We start from the raw sequence: 27,654 nt of genomic DNA, 5'->3' as shown, positions 1-27,654 counted from the left end.
AGAATGTGAAGACTTGTTCTCTATATTTTTTCTATTTTATTTATAAATAATAATAAAAAATAGAACCGCTAATTTGTGTGTTTGTGTGTGTCTGTGTGTAACAACTTCCTACGTGCGTGTGGGGCCTGTGAAGAACTGTGGAATTTCCCTGAGTCCCGGTGACGCCCACAAGCGCTCTGATTGGCTGCGACAACTCCCCCGCTGAACTTTTCTCTCCTCCTATTGGCTTCCGGTGGTGCCACTCAAACTGCTTCCTGTTTCACGGTGCGATTTGTTGTTGCTGAAGCGGAGCTCCTTTAAATGTGACGGGAAATATTGACGGTCGATGAAGTTGGTAAGTTTTTTTTTTTTTTTAACGCCTACGTTGATTCTTAACGTTAATTGCGTGTTTTTTTGTTTTAAAACTCAGTGGCGGAAATGTAGCGACTACTTTTGTAACGGGTTTTCGAATGACGAATTTCAGTTGGAACGTTAAAGTTTAGAATTCGAACGTTGCTTAACTTACCTGCCGTTGCCATCACTTGAGGTGAACGGACACGCGCGTCGGTCCTCCTGACGTAACTTTGTTCGTACGTCACGTCACTGTAACATTCTAATTTTATTCGCAGAAAAGAAAAATGGTGATTTAACGTCGTTGGCGTACGTGAAGCGAACCAGTCAGTCATTAAAAGACACTTTTATAAAGATGTCAGGGGCACACGAGCAGAGTCGGAAGCGCCGCCCCCCGAAAATGTTCTTGATCTCGACCGACGTGAAGGTGCAGGACCAGCTGGAAGGAACCATCCGGCTGCACCGGGGGTTCATCTGCCTGGAGCAGGACTCACCCAAGAGCAGAGCCGACTGCCTCTGGGTCAAGGTGCTGACACGTATTTATATTTTTTAACATTTACATCATCACAATGTTATCACTTTTCCACCACTACACTGTGAAAACTGTCCTGTAAAGTGATTGTAAATCATATGAATACTAGTAAATGTATTTGTAACGTCATATTAGGCAACATTATAACAACAGCATTAAAATTTGAGGGAATGCAGGGAAAGTTTTCATCTATTTGCACATGTGCAACCAGCAAAATTAGCTGTTTTTTGTTTGTTTTGTTTTTAATACTGGTGAAGGGGTGACTCAAAGGATCTGGTATCATTACAGGTGGCAGGCCAATGTGTGTGTGTGGACAATGAATGAAAAGGAAATGTGAATATTTGCTTTGCAAGTTGATTTACAGTGTTGCCCCTAAATTTTCTGTTTGCACTCCTAAAATTTTAAGTTACGGGCCACTGTGATCCAGATAGACTTTATTAAAGAAGACACATCCGAAAGAGAGGTCCATAGCATAACTACAGGATAAAAGTAATTCACAATCAAAAACATGAGAATAAAAAGGAAACCTCAATATGAGGCCAGCCCATTTAAGACAGTTTTAAGCCAATGTGTCCTTCGGCCAGAGGAGTATCTTATACAATTCCTCGCAGGATAATAATATTATAGTAAAATCCTCTTTTAAAAGACTAATTTACAACTACAAAAGAAAGAAATGTGCATTAGTAAAACCTTAACCCCACCATGTAAACACAATACAAGTGCCTTTGTATCATTAAAGCTTAAGTACATCTACTCATCATCATTCAACCCAGTTACCAGTGGGTTTTGTGAAAGACTCGTCATCATCGGCTGAGTCAGAATGAGCAGATAATAGTTTGATAATGTGTTGGCGGCGCTGTAAAACAAACCCCAACATTTAAATCCTGCTCTCTTTTGGACTTAACCTTTAATTACATTTGTATACGAGCTGGGTGGTCCATTCCTGCAGCTCACCCATCCAAAGAGCTGCCTCCTGTTATTGCACTGTGTGGACGAGAGCTTCCACCACACACTCACCTTTTTCAAAACACACACACACACACACACATTTAAAATTCATTCTTTTAACCAGTGTTCTCCGGTTTCTTTCTGTCCTACTTATTTTTTTTTGCCTTTCTCTTGTTTTCCCGCAGGTGTTAGACAATGGTGCTATGGTCAAGCTAGAAAGGAAGTTTCTGTTAGAAGTCCCGAGTGACCTCAGCGGCCTGTTGGAGCCTGTATCTGATCTGGACGCCCGCCTAAAGCTTCATGGTAATACACTAATATTTGTAGAAGTGGCGTTACTCATATGAGCACAAGTGGGAGGTGTTTGCTAGCACCAGCTTTAATGAACAAATAAGGAATAATATTAGACAGGCAGAGAAACGTAGTCATTCTAGAGATGGTCTAACATTAGCTTTACTCACTTAAAACTAAAAACTAAGCAGAATCTTGCTTTCCAACTAAGAGTTGCTTCACATTTTCTCTTTAAAAATAGGGAACATGTGAACTTTATGATACTGGAAGGTTCAGAGTTCAAATATAGGACTTTATAGTGGAAAATGAGAAGTAAAGCTGGATGGAAAATTTTTGCTCTCACTGCTTTTTAATGCTCTGAACTAACGCCCTATTTAAAGAACAGTGAAGCATGCGACTTCAGTAAAATCAGTTTTTATTAAAAGCCTATTTATGCACACACACACAAAAAAAAAAAGTTCCCAGAGAGGTTTAATCAAATGTAAATCCCCGTCTTTGTTTCCTCCCTCTGCAGTGATGGATTTCATTGTTTTATTGTTTGGTGTTTTTTCAGCCAACCCCAGGAAGCTGCAGCAGTTGGCGACGCTGCCCATCGACACCCCGCTGTGGGTCAATATGGGCCACCAGGGCGAGCTGGCAGAGGCAGAGCTCAAATACATCGGGCCGGTGACCAGAGGGAGCAACACTGTGTATTTTGGGGTGCAACTCAAGGTCTGTAAGGATTTATGTTAAAAAAACAAAACAAAAAATTAGACAATGAGTTTGGAGGGATTTTACAAAACCACAGAGAAGTTGTTGATGTTATTGAATGTGTCACGTTCAGCCGACTGTTCTGGTTTCCCCACCTCCACAACTTTACTGTCAGTGACAATCTGGTGAACAAAGTGGGAAATTTGGCAGCTTTTGTCGCTTCAATAGCAGGTGGAGACCAAAACAGAGTTAAATAGAGAGTGAATACTTGTTTTCACTCTTGTTTTCGCTCATGGTTTGGCCTCCACCAACCCCCGTCTCTTTGTAAATACAAGTGTTTACTCCTTTTAGCTCCAACTTTGGTCTCCTCCAACTACATTTACTCATAATAATAATAATAAGCCGTTACTCTCATTTTAGCTCAAGTTTTAGACCAAAAATATGAACAAATGAACGCTAATGTTGTTCTGTGTCAAAAGCTAACAGCATGTTCAGCATGACAACTTAAAATGTGTGTTGACAGCTACTTTCAGCCGCCACTAGATCACAGGTTTTGATAAAAACTAAAAACGTTTGTCACTTTTTAAAGGGGAACTATGCAAGTCTGGTCGCTTTTCCTCTGTTTTGCTAACCCTCCTCCCGGCAATGTGCAAGAAATCAAACCATGGAGCGGTGGATAATGTTATATGTCGTCATATACAATGTTACAACCTGTATATTTCTGTAGTCTTATCTTATTAACAAGAGATTATGGGTGTTTTCAGCCGAGACGGTAGGTGGAAGGCAGAGAGCCTCCATTCTCCCTGTAACAAGTTGCAAGTCATTTATTTATCTATCTATCTATCTTTTATTGACGCACAGCAGTGTCAAAACGGAACGGATGTGTTTCAGCCCTTGGCTTTCTTCAACGCTGAAGAAATCCAAGAGCTGAAACGCATCCGTTCTGACACTGCTGTGCGTCAATAAAAGACTGAATTTATAATGATTTTTGAGTGCTGACACTTCGATTTTTTCCATTTTGTGATTTTTGGGTCGGCACCCGATGTATTTTCAGACGAGCACGCCAGTGTCTTTTGTTTTATTCAAACTGACGCCCAAGCTGTTTGATTAATGTAAAAATGTAGCAGAGTTGAGCTAAAAATCCTGCACAGTTTCCCATTAAGCAAAAGCACCAGATTTAGTTTGATTGATGGTTCTAGGTTCTCCACGGTTCATATTTTCTTTCTACCGTGGGAATTGTCATGAACATTGTTCACTCCTTTCTACGTCCAGCTGTTTCCATGTTTGCAAAAAAAAAAATACACAATTACATCATGCTGAAAAGAAACACCTGTAACTCTGTCTGTCTGTCTGGAGGAAGGGGACAACAGACTGAAGCTTGATTTTAAACAGACATTTGCAAGGCTAAGCTTAAAACAAATGTGTATTTCTGTTTGCAGGTGTAAAATTATGGCATTCACAAAGCAAGGAATTGAAAAATTGTACAAGTATGTCTCAGTTTAAGAAAATGTTTAAAAAAGAAAAGATAAGCATCTATAAAAAAGAAGAAGGAGAAAGAGAAAAAGATAGATAGACGAGTGGTGTTTTGTTTGCTTTCTTGTCACAACTATGTTTCATCATCTTTAATATTTTGAAATAGGGTATAATATTGGTGTTGATGTAAGCCAATGTAATTATAACAACAGAGAGGGGCAGGTACTATACGTTTTCTTCATCCTGCTCCTTTTCATTCATGGTGACAATGTGTTCATTGTGTAATTTTGTGCAACCTTGTGAAGAATGTACAGTATACCATGAATGGAATAAACCAGTGGTTCTCAACTGGTGGGTTGGGACCCAAATGTGGGTCGCGGACCCGTTCTGGATGGGTCGCGGACAGCTGGTCAAAAAAGTAAATAATATTTAATGCACATCTGATGTTGGACATGTCTTTTATTTTGAAAAATAACTTACATTGAAAGGCACGCGTCACGTGAACACACGGTCCTCCTCAGTTTCTTATTATTTGCTCTGAATGCAAAGATATCAGTTTCTTATTAATGTGGCCTGAATGCAGTGAATCATGTTTTGTTTTGTGGGTATTTATTTTGTGCAATTTGATATTTATTCACTTTTGTGAACATGCTCTGAATGCAGAGATGCATCAGAGGTCAAATATATCGTTTTGTTGGTCTCCATTTTGTGCAGTTTGTTTTTTATTCACTTCCGTACATGCAGTTGTCATGGTCCTCCTCAGTTTCATTCATGTGCTCTGAAATGCACTTTGCTCAATAAATAAAGAGCTAAATTAGTTTTTAAAGGCTTTAAAAAAATAAATCTTGGTTTGAATTCTATAAAAGTGGGTCGCGACTTAATGACCATGGGAAAATGTGGGTCCCAGAGTGAGACTAGTTGAGAACCCCCTTCTAACTAATTTATAAAATAATAGAATAAACCAAAAAATGAAATGAAATGAAATGAAATTTAACCCCTTCCTCTCTCTCTCTCTCTCTATCTCCGTCTCTGCTGCTGCTCCAGGGTTCGGCCGCGGGTCGAGGAAGCGGGAACGGCAGCTACAAAAGCCAGCGTCTCTTCAGCTGCCCGGACGCCTGCGCCCTCTTCGTCCCCGTCAGCGACATCCGGGTCCGACAGTGGTCCAGAAACGGCTCCGACGCCCAGGAGCGAGACCACCACAACCACCACCACCGCATCAGCAACATCCACTCTAGCAACGGTCACCCTGGCAACAACATCCGTCCAAACAACACTCAACAACAACATCATCATCACCACCAGCAGCTCAGTCGTCACATCAGTTTCCCTCAGCTCCGTCCCAGCAGCCCGCCGCCGCCGCAGCAGCTGCAGCTGGGATACGGGATCCTCTCTCGGACCGCCGAGTCCGCCGCGCCGCCCGTCGCCGCCGCCGCGCAGAACCAGGTCCAGGTTCGAGGCCCGGCGTCGCCACCGCCGCTCCACGTGGGCCAGCGGGTGTGTTTCCCCACGGACGACACGGTCTACAGCGGCGAAGTTCGGTTCTGCGGCCTGCTGCCGGGCCGGCCCTCGTCGGGGATGTACGTCGGTGTTCTGCTGGTCAGTACGACGACGGGAACGGGAATAATAATAATAAGTTCTGGTTTCGTAAAGGTCAAGATACAGCAGCAGAGCTCTGAGGGAAAGATCATGGAACAGAAAAACTTCCTTAAAAAAGTTATTCTTGGGTTTTTGCAGAAGTTCAGGCTCATGAAATAATATACAATAAGCACTGGCATTTATTCTCAAAGACGAAGCAAGACATAGTAGATATAATAATCATAATAACAAGCTGGATTCATTCATGTTTTTTGAGGCTGTCACAATGTATTTCCTTTTTTTTTTTTTTTTTGACTTAATTTTTATGTATTATTCCTCAACAGCAACATGACATGTACATTTCCTTTCATTTACATGTTTTCCCTTTTACAGCTGCACATAATCCTGAAAGAATTGTGTAAGAAAACCATATAAATAGATAACTAGACATTTTAAAATAGAAAATAGTAACAATTATATCACATAAATTGAGAGAGAGAGAAGAATATATATATATTTAAAATAAAATAAGGTAAAAAAGTTTAAATTAAAATTCCACTCTGGAAATGTACCCTCGAAAGACATTTCCTTAATTTTTGAATATTTTTTTCCTCCATTTGGCCGAATTCACATTAAATGTCCGACGTCTTCATGTTTTATGTGTCAGCTCAGTTTGGCATCTTTAACGTCACCTGTTGGGCTCTAACGTGTTAATGATCGTGTCGTGTTGTGTTTGACTGACAGGACGCTCCTGTTGGAAACTGGAACGGTGTTTACCACGAGGAGAAGCTCTGCCACATCCCCTCCAACATGTACGGACTCCTGCTGCCCATCACCAAGGTTTCTGCAGGTACCAGGCGAGCCAAAGTCAGAGTTCAGTTTGACTCAGACTCAGACTGCTTTATTGTCCACTGAACTTAAATAAAATGGGAAATTATCTTTGGCACTGGCATTGGTTACAAACATTCATACATCATCCAACACATTATATTACGTAAAGAAAATACATAAAAAAGCTCTTTAAAATTAGCAGGAAGAGCCATAAGCAGAGCAGCAACGCAACACTGAATGTATTGCTCTTAAAGGAAACACACTTATACACAGTTATAAAACTTTTGGCTCTAAAATCAACAGATACATTTTGATCTTCATGGTTTTGCTGGAACATGCAGGATATAAAACATCAGAAAGGAAACTGAAGTAATTAGTATGTCACAGCCGTCTTAAATGGTAAATGTGAAAACAAATACACCAGAGATCGAAGCTGTTGTACATGTACTGTAAGCATTTTTAAATCCAGGTTGAAAACATTTCTCTTTTCATGTGTTTATGGCTCAGCTATTTAAAAAAACAACTAAAATCTTAATCCTGGATTTGCACCAATGGTCTTAATACATGTCAACATTTCATGCTGCAAACTCATATTTTATGCTCTATTTTAATCTAGTTTTTATTTTATTATATATATTCCCTCTATCTCTTTTCCCTATACTTTCTTTTATTCTTTTTTCTTGCTTTTAATTATGTTTTATGTTTCCAATTTTTACTATTTGGGGTTTTATTTAAAAAATTTTAAGTTGTATGTTTTGTGTTTTTTTCCAACTCTAAATGTTTTGTTTTTATGTAAAGCAAAACATTGAGTTGAAATGCGCCGTATAAATAAAGTTGCCTTGCCTTCGTAAACAAAGCAGGAAACTGACTTTTTAAATGTTTTACGTCTGTGTCGTCAGAGCCGAAGTCCCATCGTCACAATCCTCTTCACCAGTCGCCCAAGTCCATCCTGAAGCCGTCGCCGCCGCCCGTCTCTAAACCGCCACCGGGCCCCACACCGCCGCCGTCGCCCTCTGGCCCCAAAGTGGCCCTGATGCCCCCCGGTAGGCCGCCGCAGCTCAAACCCCCTCCGTTGCCGCCGCCCAAGCCCCTCCAGAAGCCCCTCCCCACTCCTCCCCTCCCGCCTCCGAAGCCTCTCAGTCCGACGTCGCCCGTTCCCACGGAGACGCAGCAGCAGCATCACCACACCAACGGGGTCCACGGCGGTCCCCTCTCCCCGCTGATGTCTCCGGATCCGCTCCGGGGGGCGGGGGAGAACGGAGCGGAGGCGGGGGGGCCGGAGGGCGAGCTGGAGGTGGGCTCCATGGTGGAGGTCAACGACCCGCCGCTGTACGGAGTCATCTGCTGGATCGGACACATCGCCGGCATCTCTGAGCTGGTGGCGGGAATCGAACTGGTGAGGACAGAGAGGTTTTATGCTCTGTAGTGATGTAGGGAAAGATCATATTTTATTTCTTTTATTGTTCCTTTATCTCTTTTCTTATCATGTTTCTCTTTAAATGTTTTAATGTTCTTTTAATGTTCCTTCTTTTATTGTGAAGCACTTTGAGCGACAATAACTGGATGAAATGTGCTACACAAATCAAGTTCATTATTATTATTGTTATTATCAGTTGTATAGTTACAGGCTCGCTCCATCAGCCTTGGGGAAACCATAGCAATAGTTTAGTTTTATTTATTTGCACCATAAAAATCAAGGACAGTTACAATTAGGAACCAGGACATGGCAGCGAGTCCTTTGAGTTGATCTTTGAGAAGTTTTTTGTGGTTTGTTTTTCATTAATGTAACTTAATAAGGCAGAAAAATACAGGCAAAACACACAAATATAATTTAATTTAGTTCCAACTGGTATTGTATGGCAGTTTTTTAAATTTATTTTCATTATTATTTTTTTTATTTATCCTTTATATAACCAGGTGAAACTCAGTGAGGTTTAAAAACCTCTTTTTACAAGAGCGACCTGGCTCAGAGAGCAGCGCACAAACAACTCTACATAGATTTATACAAACAATATAAACATTTACAAACACAGGAGCCGATGGATCTCCTTTCTCGATCCTTTAAAACTGATCTGAATTCCTCCAGGCGAATGAATACAGTCAGTTTTAAACCCTTCTGCAGGTCGTTCCAGCTTGAGGGGGCAAAAAATGTAAACTCCTTTTTCCCCGGCTCAGTCCCGACTCTTGGGACCAGTTTGTCCCAGACTTATAAAACACACAAATTGTGTGTTTGTGTGTGTGTGTCAGGATCAGGAGCTGTCTGCGGGAACAGACGGCAGTTACCTCGGAGAGCGTCACTTCCGCTGTCCGCCCAACAAGGGGCTGTTTGTCAAGCTTCGCAACTGCAGACGGGACTCGAGGTTCCCGGCACCAGAGACGCCTGTCAATCAAGTGGAGCGATGCAACTCCATAGGTACAGTATGAATGGATGAAGCTTGGTTTATTTATTATTTTATCTTAAAGCAGAAGTGAGTGATATATTTGTGTTAATATAAGTCTTAAATAGTTATATCTTCCGACAGCAATCACTTACATAGAGTGTTTGGACTGAAACACGGGTCTCTCAGTCCCTCTGCTCTGCTCTGAGCCGAGGAGAAAACATTTATCGTATCCTACAGTTTTTATCCAATGAGGAGAGAGAACGGCATGCAGGGCTGTGTGTGCAGCCAAGGAACGCCGTGAATGTGGTGACGTAGCGACGAGGACTGTTATGGTGCGTTCAAGGAAACTCGTATTTTTCCGACCGTGAAGTGGTACCAGTTCGATCTGGTACGAGTTCACCGGTCGGAAGTTACGAGTGGCCGTTATAGTGACTTTCACCGGTAAAACAGGTCGGAAAAACACGAGTGGGTTGCCTGGAACGCTACAAAGTCGTAAGTTGTGACTTGAAGCTGTAATTTACGATTTCAAAAGCCTGCCTGGAACGCAGCATTAGCCAAAACGACCGGACCACTTACTTCTGCTTTAACACCAATTTGTTGTGATGATTTTCTTAATAACTGTCATAACCACAAAGAGTGCATACATTTCCTGTCTTTTAGTAATAAAACACACAATTATTTAACAAGACACACAGCTGACGGTTGTTTTACTTCACCCAGACATTAAACTACATCAACTAGGAACACAGTCATGTACAGAGCAAGTCAGCACCAAACTCTATTAAACCACCAAATAGTATATATGCTTTTAAAAAAGCTATTATTTAAAGTTCGCTGTTACCCTTTCATTTACATAATGTCAAGAAATAACAATTAATTGCGTCATAATGTCTAGAAATAGAATAACGGTCAATATCTTAGTAATGTCGAGAAATATAGCCAAAAAATAACGACTGATTGCGTAGAAATAGTCCAGAAATAACGGTCAATTGCAAAGACCTGGTGGAGAAAAAAGAATTCAAAGCGTGAGAACCATGTGTAATCTTTTGCCTTTATGAAAAACATGACATTACTATGAAATTGACCGTTATTTCTAGGCTATTTCTTGACATTATCATGTAATTAATGGCCTGTAAATTAAAGGGTTACCTATCTGGGTATCATTATGTTATAAAAACTTATTCTGAGCTGTCTTTTAATCATAGTTATTGTTTTGTCAGTCCTGGTATCGTTTAAAATGGTTGTAATGTTGTTAGTGTATGTATTGTATTGTTTCATGTCTGTGTCGATATTGTCCAGTGTGAGTGTGTTTTCTTTTATTGTCTCCATGTAAATACGTTTGGGAAGAACAGGTTAATGAACATAAACATGAACTAAAACCAGGAAATCCAGGATTATGTAGTCAGCCTTTTAACGTTTCCCCCTCGTCCTCTCCAGCCTTTGCAGAGTGGGGCAGCGAGCGCGTGGTGGACCACACTCCTCCTGTGGACGGAGACGAGGCCCGAGAGCTGTACCAGGGCTGGAAGAGAGGCATCCAGGGTCACCTCAACTCCTGCTACCTGGACGCCACGCTCTTCAGGTAACCAGGGTTACCACGCGTCCTGGAAAATCTGGAAAACACATGGAAAATGAGAAGAAATGTCAAATGTCCCGGAAAAGCTTGAGTTGTTGTCATCAGCTCATGACATCATTAAATCAGCTACTAGAGCTCTGTTTGACTTTTTCAGACCCTGCTAAGGATTTCATTTCCAAACAAACAAACAAACAAACAAAAAAAACATGGATTTGTGCTGTTCTATGATAAATTTGTCATCATTTCTAAGCATTTAAGAGATTATTTCATAAATTAGAGCCATAGACTGCACATCTCAGATTTCTGGGAGAGAGAATGAGAGAGGGGAATAAACATAGAAACAAACGTATTAAATGTACCAAATAAGGTACCATTGACGAAAAGAACACTTCTGTAAAGCAGTGAATGGAACAGGGGATGAATAAGTGTACCGCGTAAAAAATGTTTATCAGATTGTAGCAGCTGAAAATGTCCTGGAGAAGTCCTGGAAAACGATTTCAAGAAAAGAGTGGGAATATATGGCAACAGCAGCCAATAATATAATATAACATCAGCACTTTACAAACAGAGCAGCTGTGGACCTTCTGTTTATTAAAGTGTTTCAAACTGACCAAACATTTCCTACCGAGAGGAAGCACATGGCAACAGTGGCAGGAAAAACATCCATCTGCCTCAACCGGTCGGAGAGGAAGAGAGAGAGAGAGGGAGTAGGGTACAATAAGTACTGATACAATCTAACACTAATAATAATAATTAAAGTACTGTACATGTTGGCAGCAGGAATTAGACCGGATCAGGACTCAAAGGCAGAAAGAAACTGAAGATTTAGATGATGAAATGATTTACAGGAAGTTTACAATAATCTCAAACAATCAGTAACAGGTTGAGTAAACTTGCGTTTCGCCATGTTTACAACAAGTACTTCCTGTACTCAAAATACCAATATTCCTTGCAATTTAAACAACATGCACAGAACACAAACTAATGTTCCTTTAGATGGGGATATCCCGATAGACGTTTATATGACCACATATTTGGGTTAGAAAGGAGTAAACCAGAATATGAGCATATTCAGTTTTTTTAAAAGGGTTATTGGTGTCTATTGGCTGTGTGCAACCGGGTTGTTGCTAATATTCTGGTTATGAAAGGGTTATTGACTGCATGTAAACATAGTCATTGACTCTGTGTGTGTGTGTTGTATAACTGGTCCCATATTAAGAGATTAGTAATGTAATTATATTTTGACCATATTTGATTTTACACATTCAAAGTCTTTTATTTATTGATGCATAATAATCAGGATAATCGTAATACCGTGATTATTTCTCTGACAATAATCGTACCAAGAAAATCTATAATCGTGACAGCCCTAATCTCAACCAATCAGTAACAAGTCAACGTGTTTTATTAAGACTGAGGCCAGAGGTGGGATGAGAACAGGTAGAAGAGAGAAAAACATTCAATAAAAGTTGAAGCCTGAATTAAAGGAGGCTGAAGAGGAAGAGGAAGATGAATAGACGAGTTTTAAATACTGTGATTGAGAAGCACAAAGATGGAGAATCAGGTTTAATCAGATCAGACAGGAGAGAAGGAGCGAGTCTGTTAGGAACTTTAAATATACTTTATATATACAAGCAGTGAGAAGAAGCTGAACTTGATGTAACACGATCACATTTCCAGGATTTAGTTACGACTCCAGCTGCAGCAGCTCAGGAAACAAAGACATGGACCAGGATTTCAGCAGAAAAGGGTTCAAACACAGCTTCTACCCTGCAGCGATCAGGCTTTTAAATTCTTAAGTGCACTTTAAAAAAAGGCATATGTACAATATAATGATTTTTAGGTGTCAGTTTTTTCATAATAAATCTCTTTTAGATATTTATTTATCATTGTAACTTCTAACTGTTTCTGCCTTGTGTTTCTCGTAATTTCCATGTACTAGAATGACAATGAAATGAACTCTGTTGCTGGTCTATGTTTAATGTCGGAGAATTAAATACCCTCTGTTTATTCTTCTACATTTCTCTCTCTCTACATGTTGTTTTACAGACTTACTATGAATGAACTCTAGGACTGTGTGTGTGTGTTGTATAATCTGTCAACCCCCCGTCTCTCTCTCCCTGCAGCCTGTTCTCCTGCTGCAGCTCAGCAGACTGGGTTTTGTTCTGGCCGTCCGACGCGGACTCGGAGCCCGGCCTGGCTCAGGACCTGCTGCGCTGCGAGATCGTCAACCCGCTCAGAAGGTCATTTCACCTCCCGGCTGTTATATTGATTATTCTTTAATTGATTGATCCTTCTTTATTTCTTCTGTAGCGGATCGTTTTGACTTTGACTTTGTTGTGTTTTTGGTCGACGGCCTCGTTGAACTGTTTCTGTTCCTCAGGTTTGGCTACGTGTGCGCCAGTAAGACCATGGCTCTGAGACGACAGCTGGAGGCCGCCAACAGCGACACCGGCTTCACCAACCAGGAGAAAGGTGTGTGTGTGTGTGTCTGTGTGTGTTTCAAAGTGTTAGGATTCCTGTGTGTGTGTGTGTGTGTTGAAGCTGAGGAATGCTGACGGGCTGCTCTCGTTCTGTCCGTCAGATCCCGAGGAGTTCCTCAACAAGCTTTTCCAGCTCCTCCGAGTCGAGCCGCTCCTCAAGATCAGGTTATGTCACACATTTTTTTCTTCGTTGTTTAGTCTCGTGTTTGTTTACAAGCTGTCGAGGCTGCAGCAGTGACATAACACACAATGTCATGTCCGTAACTCACCTGCAGGCAGGTCCAGTCCTGCAAATGTTTCTCCGGTTGTTTTTATGATCTTAAAGTTTTCACACAGACTAAAAACTCTGTGTTAGATGTTTATTAACGAGTGAATTAACAGGCGTGAGAATCAGAATCAGATCCGTCAGTGTCTCGTTTTAATTTTGGACCAAACCAAACTGCCAGGAGGGGTGCAAGAGGATTAACAGAACAGGAAAGTCAACTTTAAGTTTTACCTCCTCAAGTCTCAAAAACTATTAATGAAACAAAACAAAAGGTTAGAAAACCGCCTGCTGCTTTTTTAAATGAATCAAGAATGAACTTTTGTTCCCTGTATAAGTAAATAAGTTCAGCTCCGACAACTTTATTTATTCAACATTCAGACGTCAACATGTGAGTGGTCACAGATTAAAACATGGACGATCCAGGTCATAAAGTTTAGTACAAAACCCTAGAAATATAATGAATAAATAAAGACCGGTTTGTTCAATTAAAATCTGATGGCAGAGGGAAATAATAGAATTTGATTATCTTTTTTTTTTGTTTCTTCTCATTATTAGTTATGATTTGATCTGGTTTAAAATAAAAAAAATTCAAGAGGATTAACAGAACAGGAGAGTTTAACTTTAAGTTTTTCCCCTCTCAAATCTCCAAAACTACTAATGAAACAAAACAAAAACATCGACCTGCAGCTTTAGTTTAGATGAACTTTGTAAAAACACTCTCAAGTTCAGCTCAGACAACTTTATTTATTCAGGTTCACAGTCACATGGACAAAATAAAAGAGGACAAATACAATCAACACAGTCAGAGTTCAACATCAACATCAACACTGGTCAGCGGTCATAGATTAAAACATGGACGACACAGTTGATAAAGATCAGTAAAAAACAAAAAACAAAAAACAGTAAAAATCAAACAATAGACATATAACAGTCAATAAATAAACACCTGGAGTTAAACCATTAATTAAAGTCTTATTGTAGAAGGAATAAAATAATTAGATTTTCTTTATTTTTTTTATTTATTACATCATCACTTCCTCTTCTTCTCCTCTCACGTCTCTTCTTCTTCTTCCTCTCTTCTGCAGGTCGATGACCCAGCAGCCTCAGCAGTGCCACCTCTACCAGCTCTTCCCTCCGACCCTGCCCCCCTCCCCCTCCCCCGCCCCCACCCCCGGCTCGCCCTCGCCCCTGTCTCCGGTCCCGTCCCCCATCCCCCTCTCCTCCCCGCCGTCCAATCGGATGCGAGTGGCCAGCGTCCAGGCGCTGCTGGAGTCGTCCTTCCTCCACGCCGGCCTCAAGTTCGTCGAGGTAACACACACACACACACACACACACAAACACAAACACAAACACAAACACACAAACACAAACACACACACACACAAACACACAAACACCAGGGTTCCTACGCAAGTATGGAAAGTATGGAATTTGATTTTATACATTTCCAGGTCTGGAAAAGTATGGAAAATGGAAACTATTGTATGGAATAGGGATGTCACGATTAACGTAACGTTGAATTGGTAGGAATTTTAATGTTAGCGTGTCATTTTTAATAAAAAAAAAGCAAAGCAAAACAAAAAACGATTAAAATAAACGCAAACATTTGATATACAGTAGATGACAATTGATGACCTGAATATTTCAAACACTGCCCCTGGGGATTAAGAATTGGTCATATATTAATAGACTCTTGAAATATTTTGTGTAAACAATGAGTAATGTAATTATATTTTGACTATATTTGATTCATTTTACGCATTCATAGTGTTGTGAAATTAATTAGTGCATAATAATCGTGATAATCGTAGTACCGTGATTATTTCTCTGACAATGATCGTACCAAGAAAATGTATAATCGTGACGTCCCTAGTATGGAAATATATTTATTTTATTTATCTTATCTTGGTTTGGTCTTATCTGAAGTTATTTGGGTTCACTATTTTGTATGTGCTATTGTACTTGGCTACAATCTCCTGGAAATGATTTGGTTGCATAATGGCAAACACATTCAGAATAATGAAAACAAGATAAATTGCATGCTTTTTTTATATTATGCACATCTATTTACTTAAATATCACAAATTATTTAAATTTTTTTACCAAGGGAAATTAGGTTAGCTGATCAGGTGGGGTATTGATCGGGTATTGATCGGGTATTGATCATCTTTCGCCCCCTCAGGCTCCGTCCTGCCTCCTGCTGCTCATGCCGCGCTTCGGGAAGGACTTCAAGATGTTTGACGCCATCTTGCCCTCGCTCAGCCTGGACATCACGGACCTGCTGGACGACAGTAAGGAAACACAGGAGGGTCAATTCTATTTTCAGTTGATTGATTTGGTGTTGAAGTATTAATCGTGTGTGTGTGTCTGTGTGTGTGTCTGTGTGTGTGTGCATGTGCAGCTCTGAGGCAGTGCAGCATCTGCCAGGCCGTGGCCGAGTGGGAGTGTCTGCAGTGTTACGAGGATCCAGACATCACGCCCGGGCGTCTCAAACAGTACTGCGCCACCTGCAACACACAGGTACTCGCCACGTCACCTCACCGACGCCTCAGGGTCGTTTTAGTTACACAAGTGAGATCACACACTTACACAACAACTGATCGGTTGTTTCCTAAAGTCTTCACCTGTCTCACTGCATAAAAAAAAAATACGAGAAAAAACACAGAATTTTAGGAGAAAATGACTTAATGCAAGTGAAATTATCCGTCCATGCAACAAGATAATTTAATTTGAAAAGAAATCTGGTTCAGTCTAGAAGTATATTGGCTCTGATCAGTGATCAAAGGTTTAAAATCAGTTGAAAACACAGGTTTTTAAGTTGACTTGAAATCAGACCGGTCGTTCATCTTCAAACAAACAGGTTAAAACACATAGAAATGGTTCCAGGATATAAATGTATGTTTAATGTGTTTCATAAGTTTAAGCTGTGAAAATCAGTGTTCTTTTATTTCCTGGTGATGGAACACATTGAGACCTGGAGTAAAAATGTTGTATATTTTTAGTGAAAAGAAGAGTAGTGCTCTATCTAATTTAAGATTTTCTGACTAAACGAGGAATAAAAGACACAATTTACCTTCAATAGAAAAGTTGGAAACGAGTTAATACGTTTTCAAACAAGATGATTTATCTCATAATTGTGTTAGGAAGCCCTAATGAAGATCAGTGATGGTGGTCGCAACACGTTGGCCATGGTTTTTAATTAATTGCCATGTAAAATAAAGGCATTTTAATCATTTTATTCACTGATCCTGCAGAGTGCTTTAAATGTTTTTTTGAACTTTTGTGTAAAACTGTAAACTTTTGATTAATCTCATATTTCCACATCTCAGACTGAACTGTTACGTTTACAGGTTAAATTCATCAGATTTAATGAAATGATGGAATGGAATAACAGTTTCTCCATCTTCTCTGCCTCCTGTCGACCTCCAGGTTCACAGTCACAGGAAGAGGTCGTCCCACGGCCCGGTGAAGGTTCGAGTCCCCGACGGCCCCTGGACCGGCCCCCTGCACTGCACCCGCCAGCGCATGTCGCTCTTCGCCGTCACGTGCATCGAGACCAGCCACTACGTGAGCTTCGTCAGGAACGGGCCGCTCGCCACCGACTGGCTGTTCTTCGACAGCATGGCCGACCGGGAAGGTGAGACGCCGAAATGACCGGATTAAAAAAACATGACACAGTTGTTATTATAGAAGTCTATTTTATGTTCGATGTTGCTGCCGTGTTTTCCTTTTTTTCTTTCTTTCTTTCTTTCTTTCTTTCTTTCTTTCTTTCTTTATTTCATATTTCTTTTACTTTTTACTTTATCTTTGTCTATTAAAAAAAAAAACTTGTAAAACTGTGACCGCGTTGTTAGCAACATGTATTTTATCCAATGTGCACCTGGCAATAAAAAAAAAAAAACATAAAAAGTTTGTGTTCAGTGTTGAGCACATTACTTAAAAAAAGTAACCAGTTATACTTACTAGTTAATTTCCCCCAAAAGTGTTTTTTTCTAAGATATGTGAATGAATAAATGAAATGAAATAAGAGTTAGTTACTACATGATATAGAAGTAATAATTAATTACTAGGGAAAGTAACTATTGCGTTACTTTTTAATAAAATACTCAAATATGTTTAATTAGTTGGACTTCCCTCCCTAACTCCCCGTTTATCTGGATGTAGCGCCACATTATGTAATAACGCTGCATTGTGTAAAGTAATAATTTTTCACCTCATTATGTAATAAGCTGCCACATTTTGTAATAAAATACCTGAACGCAATATGTATTCAACTTTGCTGCATTTGTAATAAGGTGTTACATATTGCACCAAATTATTACATTTTCTTCGTTAAAAAAAGTGCCACGCATGCATTTTGTAATAACCTACGCAATATGTAACAATTTATAACAATTTACAATTTATTATGTAACAATTTATTACAAAATGTGGCAAAGTTTATTACAAAATGCAGCGTTATTACATGATGAGGTCAACATTTTATTACATTTATTACATAATGTTGTAACGGGGGCAAACAGTAACTTTTTTGATGAATCGTTATTGAGAAAAGTTCTGCCGTTATTCCTATTATTGCTAGTGTTTCACCGTGTGCTCTCTCTCTCTCTCTCTCTCTCTCTCACACCCTCCCCCCAGGCGGCGAGAACGGCTTCAACGTCCCCCGGGTGAAGCCGTGTCCGGAGGTTGGGCGCTACCTCGGCCTGTCGGAGGAGGAGCTGAGCCGAGTGGACGCCGGCTCGCTGCAGGAGGCCACGCGCCGGCTGCTCTGCGACGCCTACATGTGTCTGTACCACAGCCCCGAGCTCAGCCTGTACAAGTGACAACGTGGACACACACAGACACACACACACACACACACGCCGTCCTCAGGGTCGTAGTCTTACACAACTGTCAGAAGAAACAGAAACGTTGCACACATTAAATATTCACTTTTCTTTTTTTAATTCCTGAGATTAACAAACCGTCTGAATTGTTGTTTTTTTTCCTTTGTTCAGTAGAACCGGAAATGCTCATAAAGCCAGTGGACACTGAATGTATTCAACCTCCTTTAGCCCTGTTTGCACTTAGTGGGGAAAATATATCTTGTGTGTGTGATCACAGCTCCAGTCTGCACCGCTTAAGTCGCAAAGCCAAGCGTCCATCCAGTTTACTGTGAAATAAATACATACGACTCTAATTCCAAAACCAAATTCAGATCATGGCTGGAAATAACAGGTATAATTCAGCAACATAACATTATAATTTCTTTATATTTTGATTATATAGATATACTTTGATTTGATTTGATTTATTTTGCACAGTTAAAAGGTACAATTTGATGATTTTCAGTGCTGGAAGAGGCTCATTAGACGCCTCCACCTCAGGTTAATGAATGAAATATAATGTCATACCAAAAGAAAATCATACAAATGAGAAATATATAAATAATAATAATAAAAGAAAAATTATCATATGAGAAATTACACATTTTTTTGTTGCTTTCTGCAAAAAAAACTGAGAAAATAGATGAATATTTCTGATTTTCTGGACAGGAAACAGAGTCGTAACTCACAGACTGGAGCTGTGTTGTTATTGGCTGATACTGTAGATATGTTGGAATATGTTGGCCGACAGGTAGCGGTAAATTATAGCACAATTAATGTTTTGTGTTGGTCACAAAATGTGTTTTATTTACAGTATGTTTGAAATGAAATGCAAAATACAGATTCAGATGGAATCAAACATGAACTGGATGCAAAATGTGATCACACTCAAAGATGCATTGAAGACGTTTTTTGTTTTTTTTGTAGATGCCTAATTGAGGTGGATCAAAACTATAATATAAACCGAGCCTCAGAATGACGTATTATCTTTTCAGACACAATAAAAGTGTGACACTCGTCCAACACGTCCTCTACTAATGTGCCCAGCGAACAAACAGTCGCCTTCAGGTATTGATCTTTATGGTGACTCACACTGTGCCTTCGTTAGACTCACAGCCTTGTATAAAAACCACTGTGCCTACAACCTGTAACACACGAACACTTTAACTATTCAATTTGCACTGCTTCATTTAGGTCAGTGTCTGTATATAGAAATAAACTGTGTTGCCTTAAACTGACTGTAAAGGTTGGACCAAGATGTTTAAATGTCCTTGACCTGTTTCTGGGGTTTTGCTTGATGTAAAAAATAGCTGCAAACGAGAAGGAAAATATTCCAGATAATAAAAGACGTCCTGCTCACCCAGTTTGTTTGTGTCTCTGTGTGTTTTCAGGTCGTTACTATCAGATTTAATTCTTGGTTTTAATTAAAATGTATCCACAAATAAGCAAATAAAATTTAACTTTGTAGAGGCAAGGTACTGTAATGTGCCCCACACACCACTCTATATAAAGTATGTCTAAGCAAATATCCATCGGTAGAGTACATATTATATTTTATTGAAAACTGGTGTAATTTATTGAGCAGCCCCATCACTAAACTTGTGTATCTTGCCATGGGTAGGCTGTACAGTGTGGGAATAAAGGTTGAATTTAATTTATACAAACTATCACAGCATTACTATTTGTCGTACGGATGGAAATTTGCTTGGACACACTTTGTAGAATTCATATAATTTGAACACTTATTATGAATGAATACATACACAATAGAATTGCATACGTAAAGAAGCAAACGAGTCATTTTATTTTAATAAGTCTTTTAAAAGTCTATAAAGATTTTTAATAAGTTTAGACATGAATAAAATGTGTTGTTTTCTTATTCCCCCTTTTTCTCTTTTTGTTTAGACAGGAGAGAGTTGAGATAGACTTTTTTTACTTGAAAAATTGCATTTGTGTATGTGGTATTTGGCAAAAAGTACATTTAATTCATTAGAAAATATGCATCATTGTCCTTTTTGTGATCATAAAAGCAAAATATGACATCCTTGGAGAGTAAAGTAAAATCTGAGAAAATATTTCTGTCAACAAATGAGGTAATGTCTTTCCAGAATTTGTGTGTAAATTCATTCACAAGAACAAAATATATGCGAGATAGTTTCAGGTAGAGCACTGGAAAACTCTTTTACAGTGCTCTAGTTTCAGGGTGCAGATCTTTTCTGATTCCCCTGACGCGCCACTAGAGGTCGTACGCGTGACGCAATGACGGCACGTCAGCGTAACTGCGTCATCAGTGCGTGCCGTGCCCCGGAATCAGCGAGCGACGAGGAGGTCGAGTTGTTCCTGTGCTGCTGCTGCTGCGAGTAAATTGTCATTTTACACCAAAAAGCAGCGATAAAGGAGCCGGTTAGCAGCTGTTTGAATGCGTCAATAAGGTAAATGTGTCGTTAAGTCACGATTTGCTGCGTTTTTTACGCGTTAACGTGAACGTGAATCGCTCCGCGTCGTTTAAAAATGTGTCGGTGTCGTTTAATTTTCTGTATAAAAACCATCGTGTTTGTGTTTGACCCGGTTTAACGTTAACTCGGGACAGCTCAACCCGGTTTATTGTTCGAACTACTGCACACACTGAGTCTGTAATCGATACGGTCTGTTGTTTATAACGTATTGATTATTGACAGAAAAACAGGCGTCAGATAAGAGGAAACTGGCTAAAAATACATCACTACTATTAAAGGCCATTGTCACATCTGCCCAAATGAAACTGGGTTTAATTCAAGTGTGTTTCTGATTTCAAACAAAGCCATACATCTGAATTAATCATCATTACTCTCAAGACTAGAGTATAAAATCTGACTGACTCTTCTGCAAATGAGCTGACAGACAAATTAATTTCCCTGTGGGGATTAATAGTAATTCGTATTCCTATAAGGGAAACATTTGATAAAACAGAGAGAGAATTTAGTTTGTTGCATAGAGTGTATATTAGAAGAGAAACACGCCACTTGCACTGGCTGTGAATAAAGACTAATATATTAGAGCTTTAGCAGAGTAGGGACAGATTATTTTAATGATTAATTTACCTTTTGTGTGCTTTTTTTTTAACACAGATGTGAAATATTTGCTGATCTTTTGCTCAAATTTGAGAATCTGATGTTTTGTGTAGTTGCTCATGAAATATTTGGACCAACCAGTAAGGAAAACAGACCTGGTTGTATGAACTGTTTATGCTCCAAGCTTTAATATATTGTTATAGAAACGGACCAGCCACTTTATACAGATGTTTTCTTTAGGCTCTGGTGTTTTGGTTTGGTATTTCCAGACATAAAGACTTCACTGTACCTGTCTGATTTCTGTTGGTATGTAGGTACTTTCTGTCTCTGAGGTCCAGCACTGCAGTCCGTTACCATGGCGTCTCCAGGGGGACAAGGAGGAGGGGCTCTGTCGACAAGAGGTGGCGGCGCCGCCCGGAGGATGAAGTGGGCTCTGGAGCTGAGCCTGGGCAACACCAGGTAAAACAGAAACTAGAGGAAAACAGTAAAACTCTTCGACAGCTAGAAACAGTGTTCGTCTTTATTGCTCAGAAACACAAATGTATATTTAAGAGACGCAGCCTTTCTTTAAGAGCTCAACTCTTTGTGCTGCAGGAGCCGTCAGGACCGACAGGGTGGTCAGGGCGACGTCGTTTACCCCATCGGCTACTCGGAGAAACCCGTCCCTGACACCAGCATCCAGGAGACGGACAAGAACCTGGTGGAGAAGGTGAGAGGAAAGCCGTGGTGCTGCACACAGTTTAGAACGGACGGAGCAGAGCCGCGAGCTGCTCAGAGCTACGCTAGGGAGGCTAGTGGGATTTCTTGGTTTCCCTCATCAAACTCATCAAATACACAATCCAACAACTCCAAAACGCTCTGGTGGACAAGTTGTGACCTGCACATTCACCACGCTATGAGATAATAACAGAACGTTACCAGACAGAGTTGTTTTAGAGGTAAATTCATGCAAAACCACTGATGCGCGTTGCGTTCAGGGGCAGTTTTTCAGCAAGTAGTCTCTGCATTTGCCTCTAAAACAACTCTGTCTGGTAACGTTCTGTTATTATCTCATAGCGTGGTGAATGTGCAGGTCACAACTTGTCCACCAGAGCGTTTTGGAGTTGTTGGATTGTGTATTTGATGAGTTTGATGAGGGAAACCAAGAAATCCCATTAGCCTCCGTAGCGTAGCTCTGAGCAGCTCACGGCTCTGCTCCGCCGTTCTAAAAATAGCTTGCACCGACAACTAAAGGTAACGAACCTACTGCTATGACTATAGGGATTATGGCAATGGGCCAATTTGCCAAAATGTTGAACTATCCCTTTAAATAGTCGCAGCTGTCAGAAACCGGGATAAGGCCGGTTTCGGAGTTCTGGGTTTCTGAAATCAGGATATGATGTTCACATGCACAAACACAAAAACAAGATACTCAAAAACCGGATCATAATTGTGCTCCTCAAGTCCTTGTAAACGCACTGATGAGAGAAAAGAAGTGACTAACTCTCCGTCCCTCTGTCTCCGTGTGTGACGCAGCGCTGCTGGGACGTGGCCCTCGGCCCGCTGAAGCAGATCCCCATGAACCTGTTCATCATGTACATGTCGGGCAACACCATCTCCATCTTCCCCATCATGATGGTGTGTATGATGGCCTGGAGGCCCATCCAGGCTCTGATGTCCATGTCTGCCAGTGAGTATCCAGCGACGCGTCCTCGTGCTCCAAATGTGCCGGTTGCTGGTTTATGATATAAACCGTCCTCTCTTTCTCTCTCTCTCTCTCTCTGTCTCGTGTCTCAGCCTTCAAGCTGCTGGAGAGCTCCAGTCAGCAGTGGCTGCAGGGCCTCGTCTACCTGGTGGGAAACCTCCTGGGCTCCGCGCTGGCCATCTACAAGTGTCAGTCCATGGGCCTGCTCCCAACGCACTCGTCCGATTGGCTGGCTTTCATAGAACCGCCTCAGGTAAACCACACAATCAACAGAACAGTGAAGTACGGAAGAGCATGACGGCCAACAACGGAGATTTTTTTTTAATATATATTCTGAGTTCAAAGTCAATTAAAAGTCAGGAATTGTTTTGTTTTATTTCTGACTTTTAACTCAGAATCTTAAAAAAAAAAATCTCCATCCTTGGCCCTAATGCTCTGCTGTGGCAAAGAGTCTCTGATCTTTTAACATTTTTAATTCAATTCAATTCAGTAAAACAATTCAATAAAAGCACACAGGGCAGTTTTACAAGATAAGAGTTAAATAAAATGCAAATAAAAATAAGAAACATGAATATACAGATGTACATTTATGAATAGATAAAGTTTGTGAATGAAGCCAGTGAGACGTTCACTCCAGGTTATAAGAAAAAGAAAAAAAGTAGCCAAACACTGGAAAACATGTAGATAGAGGTGTGTGACAAACAGGCGTCTACTGGGACAAAAAGACGAGACAAGGAATGCACGAAAACAATAAAACATACAAAAATAACTGCACTGTGACTTGCACGGTCAACTTCACGAGCAGCGACCCGGAGAAACGATGTAGACTGGCCCTCCATCAGATCATTGTTTTGTTTCACACCTGTTTAGTGGTTAAAGTTACTTTTTAATAACAACAAAGCAAAAATGGGTTAGGGGATATTTTCTGAGCGTTGTCTTCAGACTTCAGACAACTTTATTTATCCCAGAGGGGCAATTCAGTTTAGCAGTACGCTCTTGTTAAAAGACAAAAGAAAAATAATTGTTGTCGACTGGTTCTGTTCATCTTAAGTTATTAAACTCAATCTAATCAAACAAAATCAAAAGTTTTCAGGCTTTGAGGTTTTGGTTTGGCCCTTATATACTGTATACAGAACATCCAAGCAATTACACATCTACTCTTCACTTTCAGACCAGCAGAGGGCAGAATAGACTCATTCTGTCATTACAGATGTCAAAGCAGTTGTTTTTAGGTTTTAGACTTTCTTTTTAAAAGTGTGTATTGTAAAACAATTTCGTTTTTTAAGCGACACAGACGTTTCACTCTCCTTTTAGAGACGTAACCGACTCTCAAACAGCCTCTCCTTCACATTCAGAGCGTGAACACAGACTGTAATGTAATCCAGACATTCCTCTACAGAAAAATGTTGAGCCACAGTGGTGAAAATAATCATGTTTGTTTAGTACATGTTGCCTCTTCTGTCTTAGATTACAGCTGTATTTGATAAAGGTGCACTGACCTTTATGATGTCAGGGGAGTGGTCTCTCTCTTTGAGACCAATACAAATATTTGAGAGTTTGAAAAACCAGACATCTCAGCCGATATGAGACCTTACATGATTAAGAATAAATACTGCTATTCAACCTTAAACCATAAAGATGTTGTGTATGATGAGTATGTATAAATAAAGTTAGTTTTGTATCTCGTAGCTGAACACAGACTGTTATTCTATCCAGCAAGCAGAGAGCACAGTCGTTTTTAAAGTATTTTTATGCATTATGTATTTTATTTTTTGTACAATTTGATATAGATTATGATATATAGTATATTTATTTACTACTCAGATGTCCTGTTTTTCTTTTTAACCCAACTTTAACCCTTTGGTCTGGTCTCTCTACAGAGGATGGAGATCATGGGCGGAGGGATGGTGTTGTGAAGAAGACGGACTGTTATGACAAAGCTTCAGATTTTAGGTTTATATACTGTTTCATTCTCCACCTGCACCACAAACACACACACAAACACACACACCCAGTCGACCAATCACATCCGAGCTGGAGAACGAGAGGACGAGAGATGTTTTGTTGAATCCAGAGGTGAATGTGCGGCCACCTTCCTCCTCCTCTTCTTCCTCCACACACACACACACACATCACCGTTACATTACTCGGCCTCGCTGCTCTGCCTCGTGTCTTTAACTCTGATTCCTCCTGTTTGTTCTCTACGTACAATAAAGTTTTCAAAGCCAGCAGGTCGTCATGGTGACTACTGTTGAACATCTGTAGCTTACTTCACACGCACAAGCTCATGTACAAGTTTGTCCCACAGCTTTTTATGTCCAGTTTTGAGGAGGTGAACATGATTATTAACTGAATTTTATAACTCAAAATATTAAATCAAAGTCTGTTAAGTGTTTTACGTTTTTTATTTTATTATTAGGTTTTGTTGCAGCAGGAAAGTGTTTTCTTCATTTTTCATTTTGTTTCTCAGCTTGTAGTGAAAGTAAAGCTTCATTTTGTTCAGCATGCTAACAGCCACATCTACTAACCTGTTTAACTTATAGCTCTGTTTTAATTTATACTGATTTGCTCTATGAAAATGTTCTATGAAATAAATCATTATTGGTTGAAATAAAAAAAAAAGATTTTCAACTGGGTCAAGTATAATTGTTTTAATCTCACCTTGTTCACACAAGTCTGACACAGACAATGGAAAGGATTAAATGATACTTGAATTATCTCTGCTCAGTGTTTATAGTCTGGAAAACCTTTATTTAGTAACACACACAGACATGATGAGTCTGATAAGAAAGCTGAGCTGCCTTTATCCTTAAAGAAATCAACAGATTTAATTATTATATATAACAAAATACGACTTGATTGCAAGAAAACCTTAAAAGCAGAGACCGGTGGCCATGACCGCTGCCTGCCGTGTGTCCCATGAATAACACCTTTGTTGCTTTAATGACCCTGGACTTCCTGTTTCAGTTCAAATCAGGGCGTGGGATATGGAAACTGAACTTTTTTGGGGTGAAACTTAACGCACACAATGTCACAACTTGGCTGGCAAACTGTGAATGGTCCATTAATACAACTTTAGTATATAAAAAGAATAAAATAAAATTTAAAAAATGTACAGGACTTATCTGATTTTCTCTCTAACCTTTTCTTTATATTATCTCTCTGTGGGTGTGGGAGTTGGGTATTGGTATCAGCAGCAACACCCTACAGCCAGAACAATAGCCCTCAGGTAGGGCAGAGGCAAAACTTGAGTGGCAGGTAGCACAGAGGCTGTACGACTTTAGAGATAAATAGTAGGTGTGAAAATTGGCCAACATCCCAAAACATGACGTCAACAACAACAAAAGAGGATGAGCTCCAAGTACTTTCTTGCAATGTTATGTTAAATCATAGGAATTTTATGTCAATTCATTACACTGGTTGCATCATCTGTACTATTACAAAGCAGTTTTCCAGTTCAGTTTTTGCTTTAGCCAGATACAAAATGTGCAGCACTTCCCTGTGTCGGTCACAACAGTGTTTGGAAATGCAAATATAATCTCTCATACATAGGCTGAATGGGAGTTGTTAAGCCAGCTGTTGAGGGTTTAATAAGACTGACATTTGTGTATATGAAAATGTTTTATTGAACCCCTTTTTTTCACAGATCACATAATCTTATTCACAGTTATGTGTGTGCTTTTGGTTTAGCAAATAAAAATGTTAGACAATTAAAATTTGTATAGGTAAGCTAGGGTTTCAACATGTTTTCATATCCATAGTGCTCATATAAATACATATATATTTTTTCTGAATCAGTAGGCCTATCTAGTGAAAATGCATATAGTAGCTTTACATATTTTACAAAACATAAAATATATTCATATACTTTCACACTTCTTCTACTTAGTTTGATTATCACTTTTAACTTCTGCATTTTTGTGGTCTGTTATTTTTCATGGCAACCAGGTTGGATAAAGGACGGGGAAAAAAGAAAAATACTTATTGTCAAAAAAGGTCACATAAGGTCACATAAGTTTATAGCAAATAAAAATGTTAGACAATTAAAATTTGTATAGGTAAGCTAGAGTTTCAACATGTTTTCATATAGTGCTCATATAAATAAATACACATATTTTTTCTGAATCATTAGGCCTATCTAATGAAAATAAAATACATATAACTTAACATATTTTACAAAACATAAAATATATTGATATACTTTCATACTTCTTCACATTTTTAACTTATGCATGTTTGTGGTTTGTTATTTTTCTTGGCAACCAGGTTGGATAAAGGACGGGAAAACAAAGAAATTGTCAAAAAGTGAATTTAAAAGAAATCCAGTAACTTAATTTCTTATAATTTACTTGTATTATGTCAAAGAAGTCATTAACGTGACTCACTAACTCATTTGTTTCCTAATTTCCTGGAAACGGTGATTGATTTTACATCCCATGATAGACTTTACTTGCTTTTCTTTTCTTCCCCCCTATGGCGATACGGGGCTTCCGTAGCTCCGTACTTAGTTTCCCCGGGCCTTGCCCCTCCGTTCCCCCGGGCTCTGGTTTCGGGGAGCGGGCTGACTGGACTCGCCTGACCGGTCGGCCTGGCTGTCAGCTGGGCGAGGGGGCGGGACAGGTGAGGAGAGGAGGAGAGGCTACAAGAGAGAGAGGATGGGCGTCTTTTCCTCGGCGTGTGTGTGTG

General features: G+C 39.9%; 2 protein-coding genes across 3 annotated transcripts; both read left to right on the top strand.

Moving 5' to 3' along the window:
- Window positions 1-255: 255 nt before the first annotated feature.
- Window positions 256-19,544, top strand: cyld3 (cylindromatosis (turban tumor syndrome) 3). Of its 2 annotated transcripts, none has more exons than XM_083993191.1 (17): window positions 256-334; window positions 609-856; window positions 1,996-2,113; window positions 2,652-2,809; window positions 5,306-5,857; window positions 6,581-6,686; window positions 7,567-8,063; window positions 8,915-9,080; window positions 10,486-10,627; window positions 12,748-12,864; window positions 13,005-13,096; window positions 13,206-13,269; window positions 14,455-14,677; window positions 15,552-15,660; window positions 15,771-15,889; window positions 16,799-17,006; window positions 18,008-19,544. In XM_083993191.1, exons 2-17 carry the CDS (start codon window positions 686-688, stop codon window positions 18,190-18,192), a joined length of 3,027 nt encoding a protein of 1,008 aa, XP_083849317.1. In that variant the 5' UTR covers window positions 256-334; window positions 609-685; the 3' UTR covers window positions 18,193-19,544. The 2 variants fall into 2 exon arrangements, with proteins under 2 accessions (XP_083849317.1, XP_083849318.1); XM_083993192.1 differs by having other exon boundaries at window positions 327-334; window positions 686-856.
- A 991-nt stretch (window positions 19,545-20,535) lies between these two features.
- On the top strand, window positions 20,536-25,569 carry emc4 (ER membrane protein complex subunit 4). The gene is made up of 6 exons (XM_083992517.1): window positions 20,536-20,666; window positions 21,599-21,743; window positions 21,879-21,993; window positions 22,800-22,953; window positions 23,061-23,221; window positions 24,849-25,569. The coding sequence occupies exons 2-6, from the start codon at window positions 21,640-21,642 to the stop codon at window positions 24,882-24,884; spliced, it is 570 nt and encodes a 189-aa protein (XP_083848643.1). The 5' UTR covers window positions 20,536-20,666; window positions 21,599-21,639; the 3' UTR covers window positions 24,885-25,569.
- The last annotated feature ends 2,085 nt before the right edge of the window (window positions 25,570-27,654 follow it).

The sequence above is a fragment of the Trachurus trachurus genome, assembly GCF_905171665.1.
Source record: "Trachurus trachurus genome assembly, chromosome: 18".
NCBI classification, from domain to species: domain Eukaryota; kingdom Metazoa; phylum Chordata; class Actinopteri; order Carangiformes; family Carangidae; genus Trachurus; species Trachurus trachurus.
This window is presented reverse-complemented; position numbering and strand designations above follow the sequence as displayed.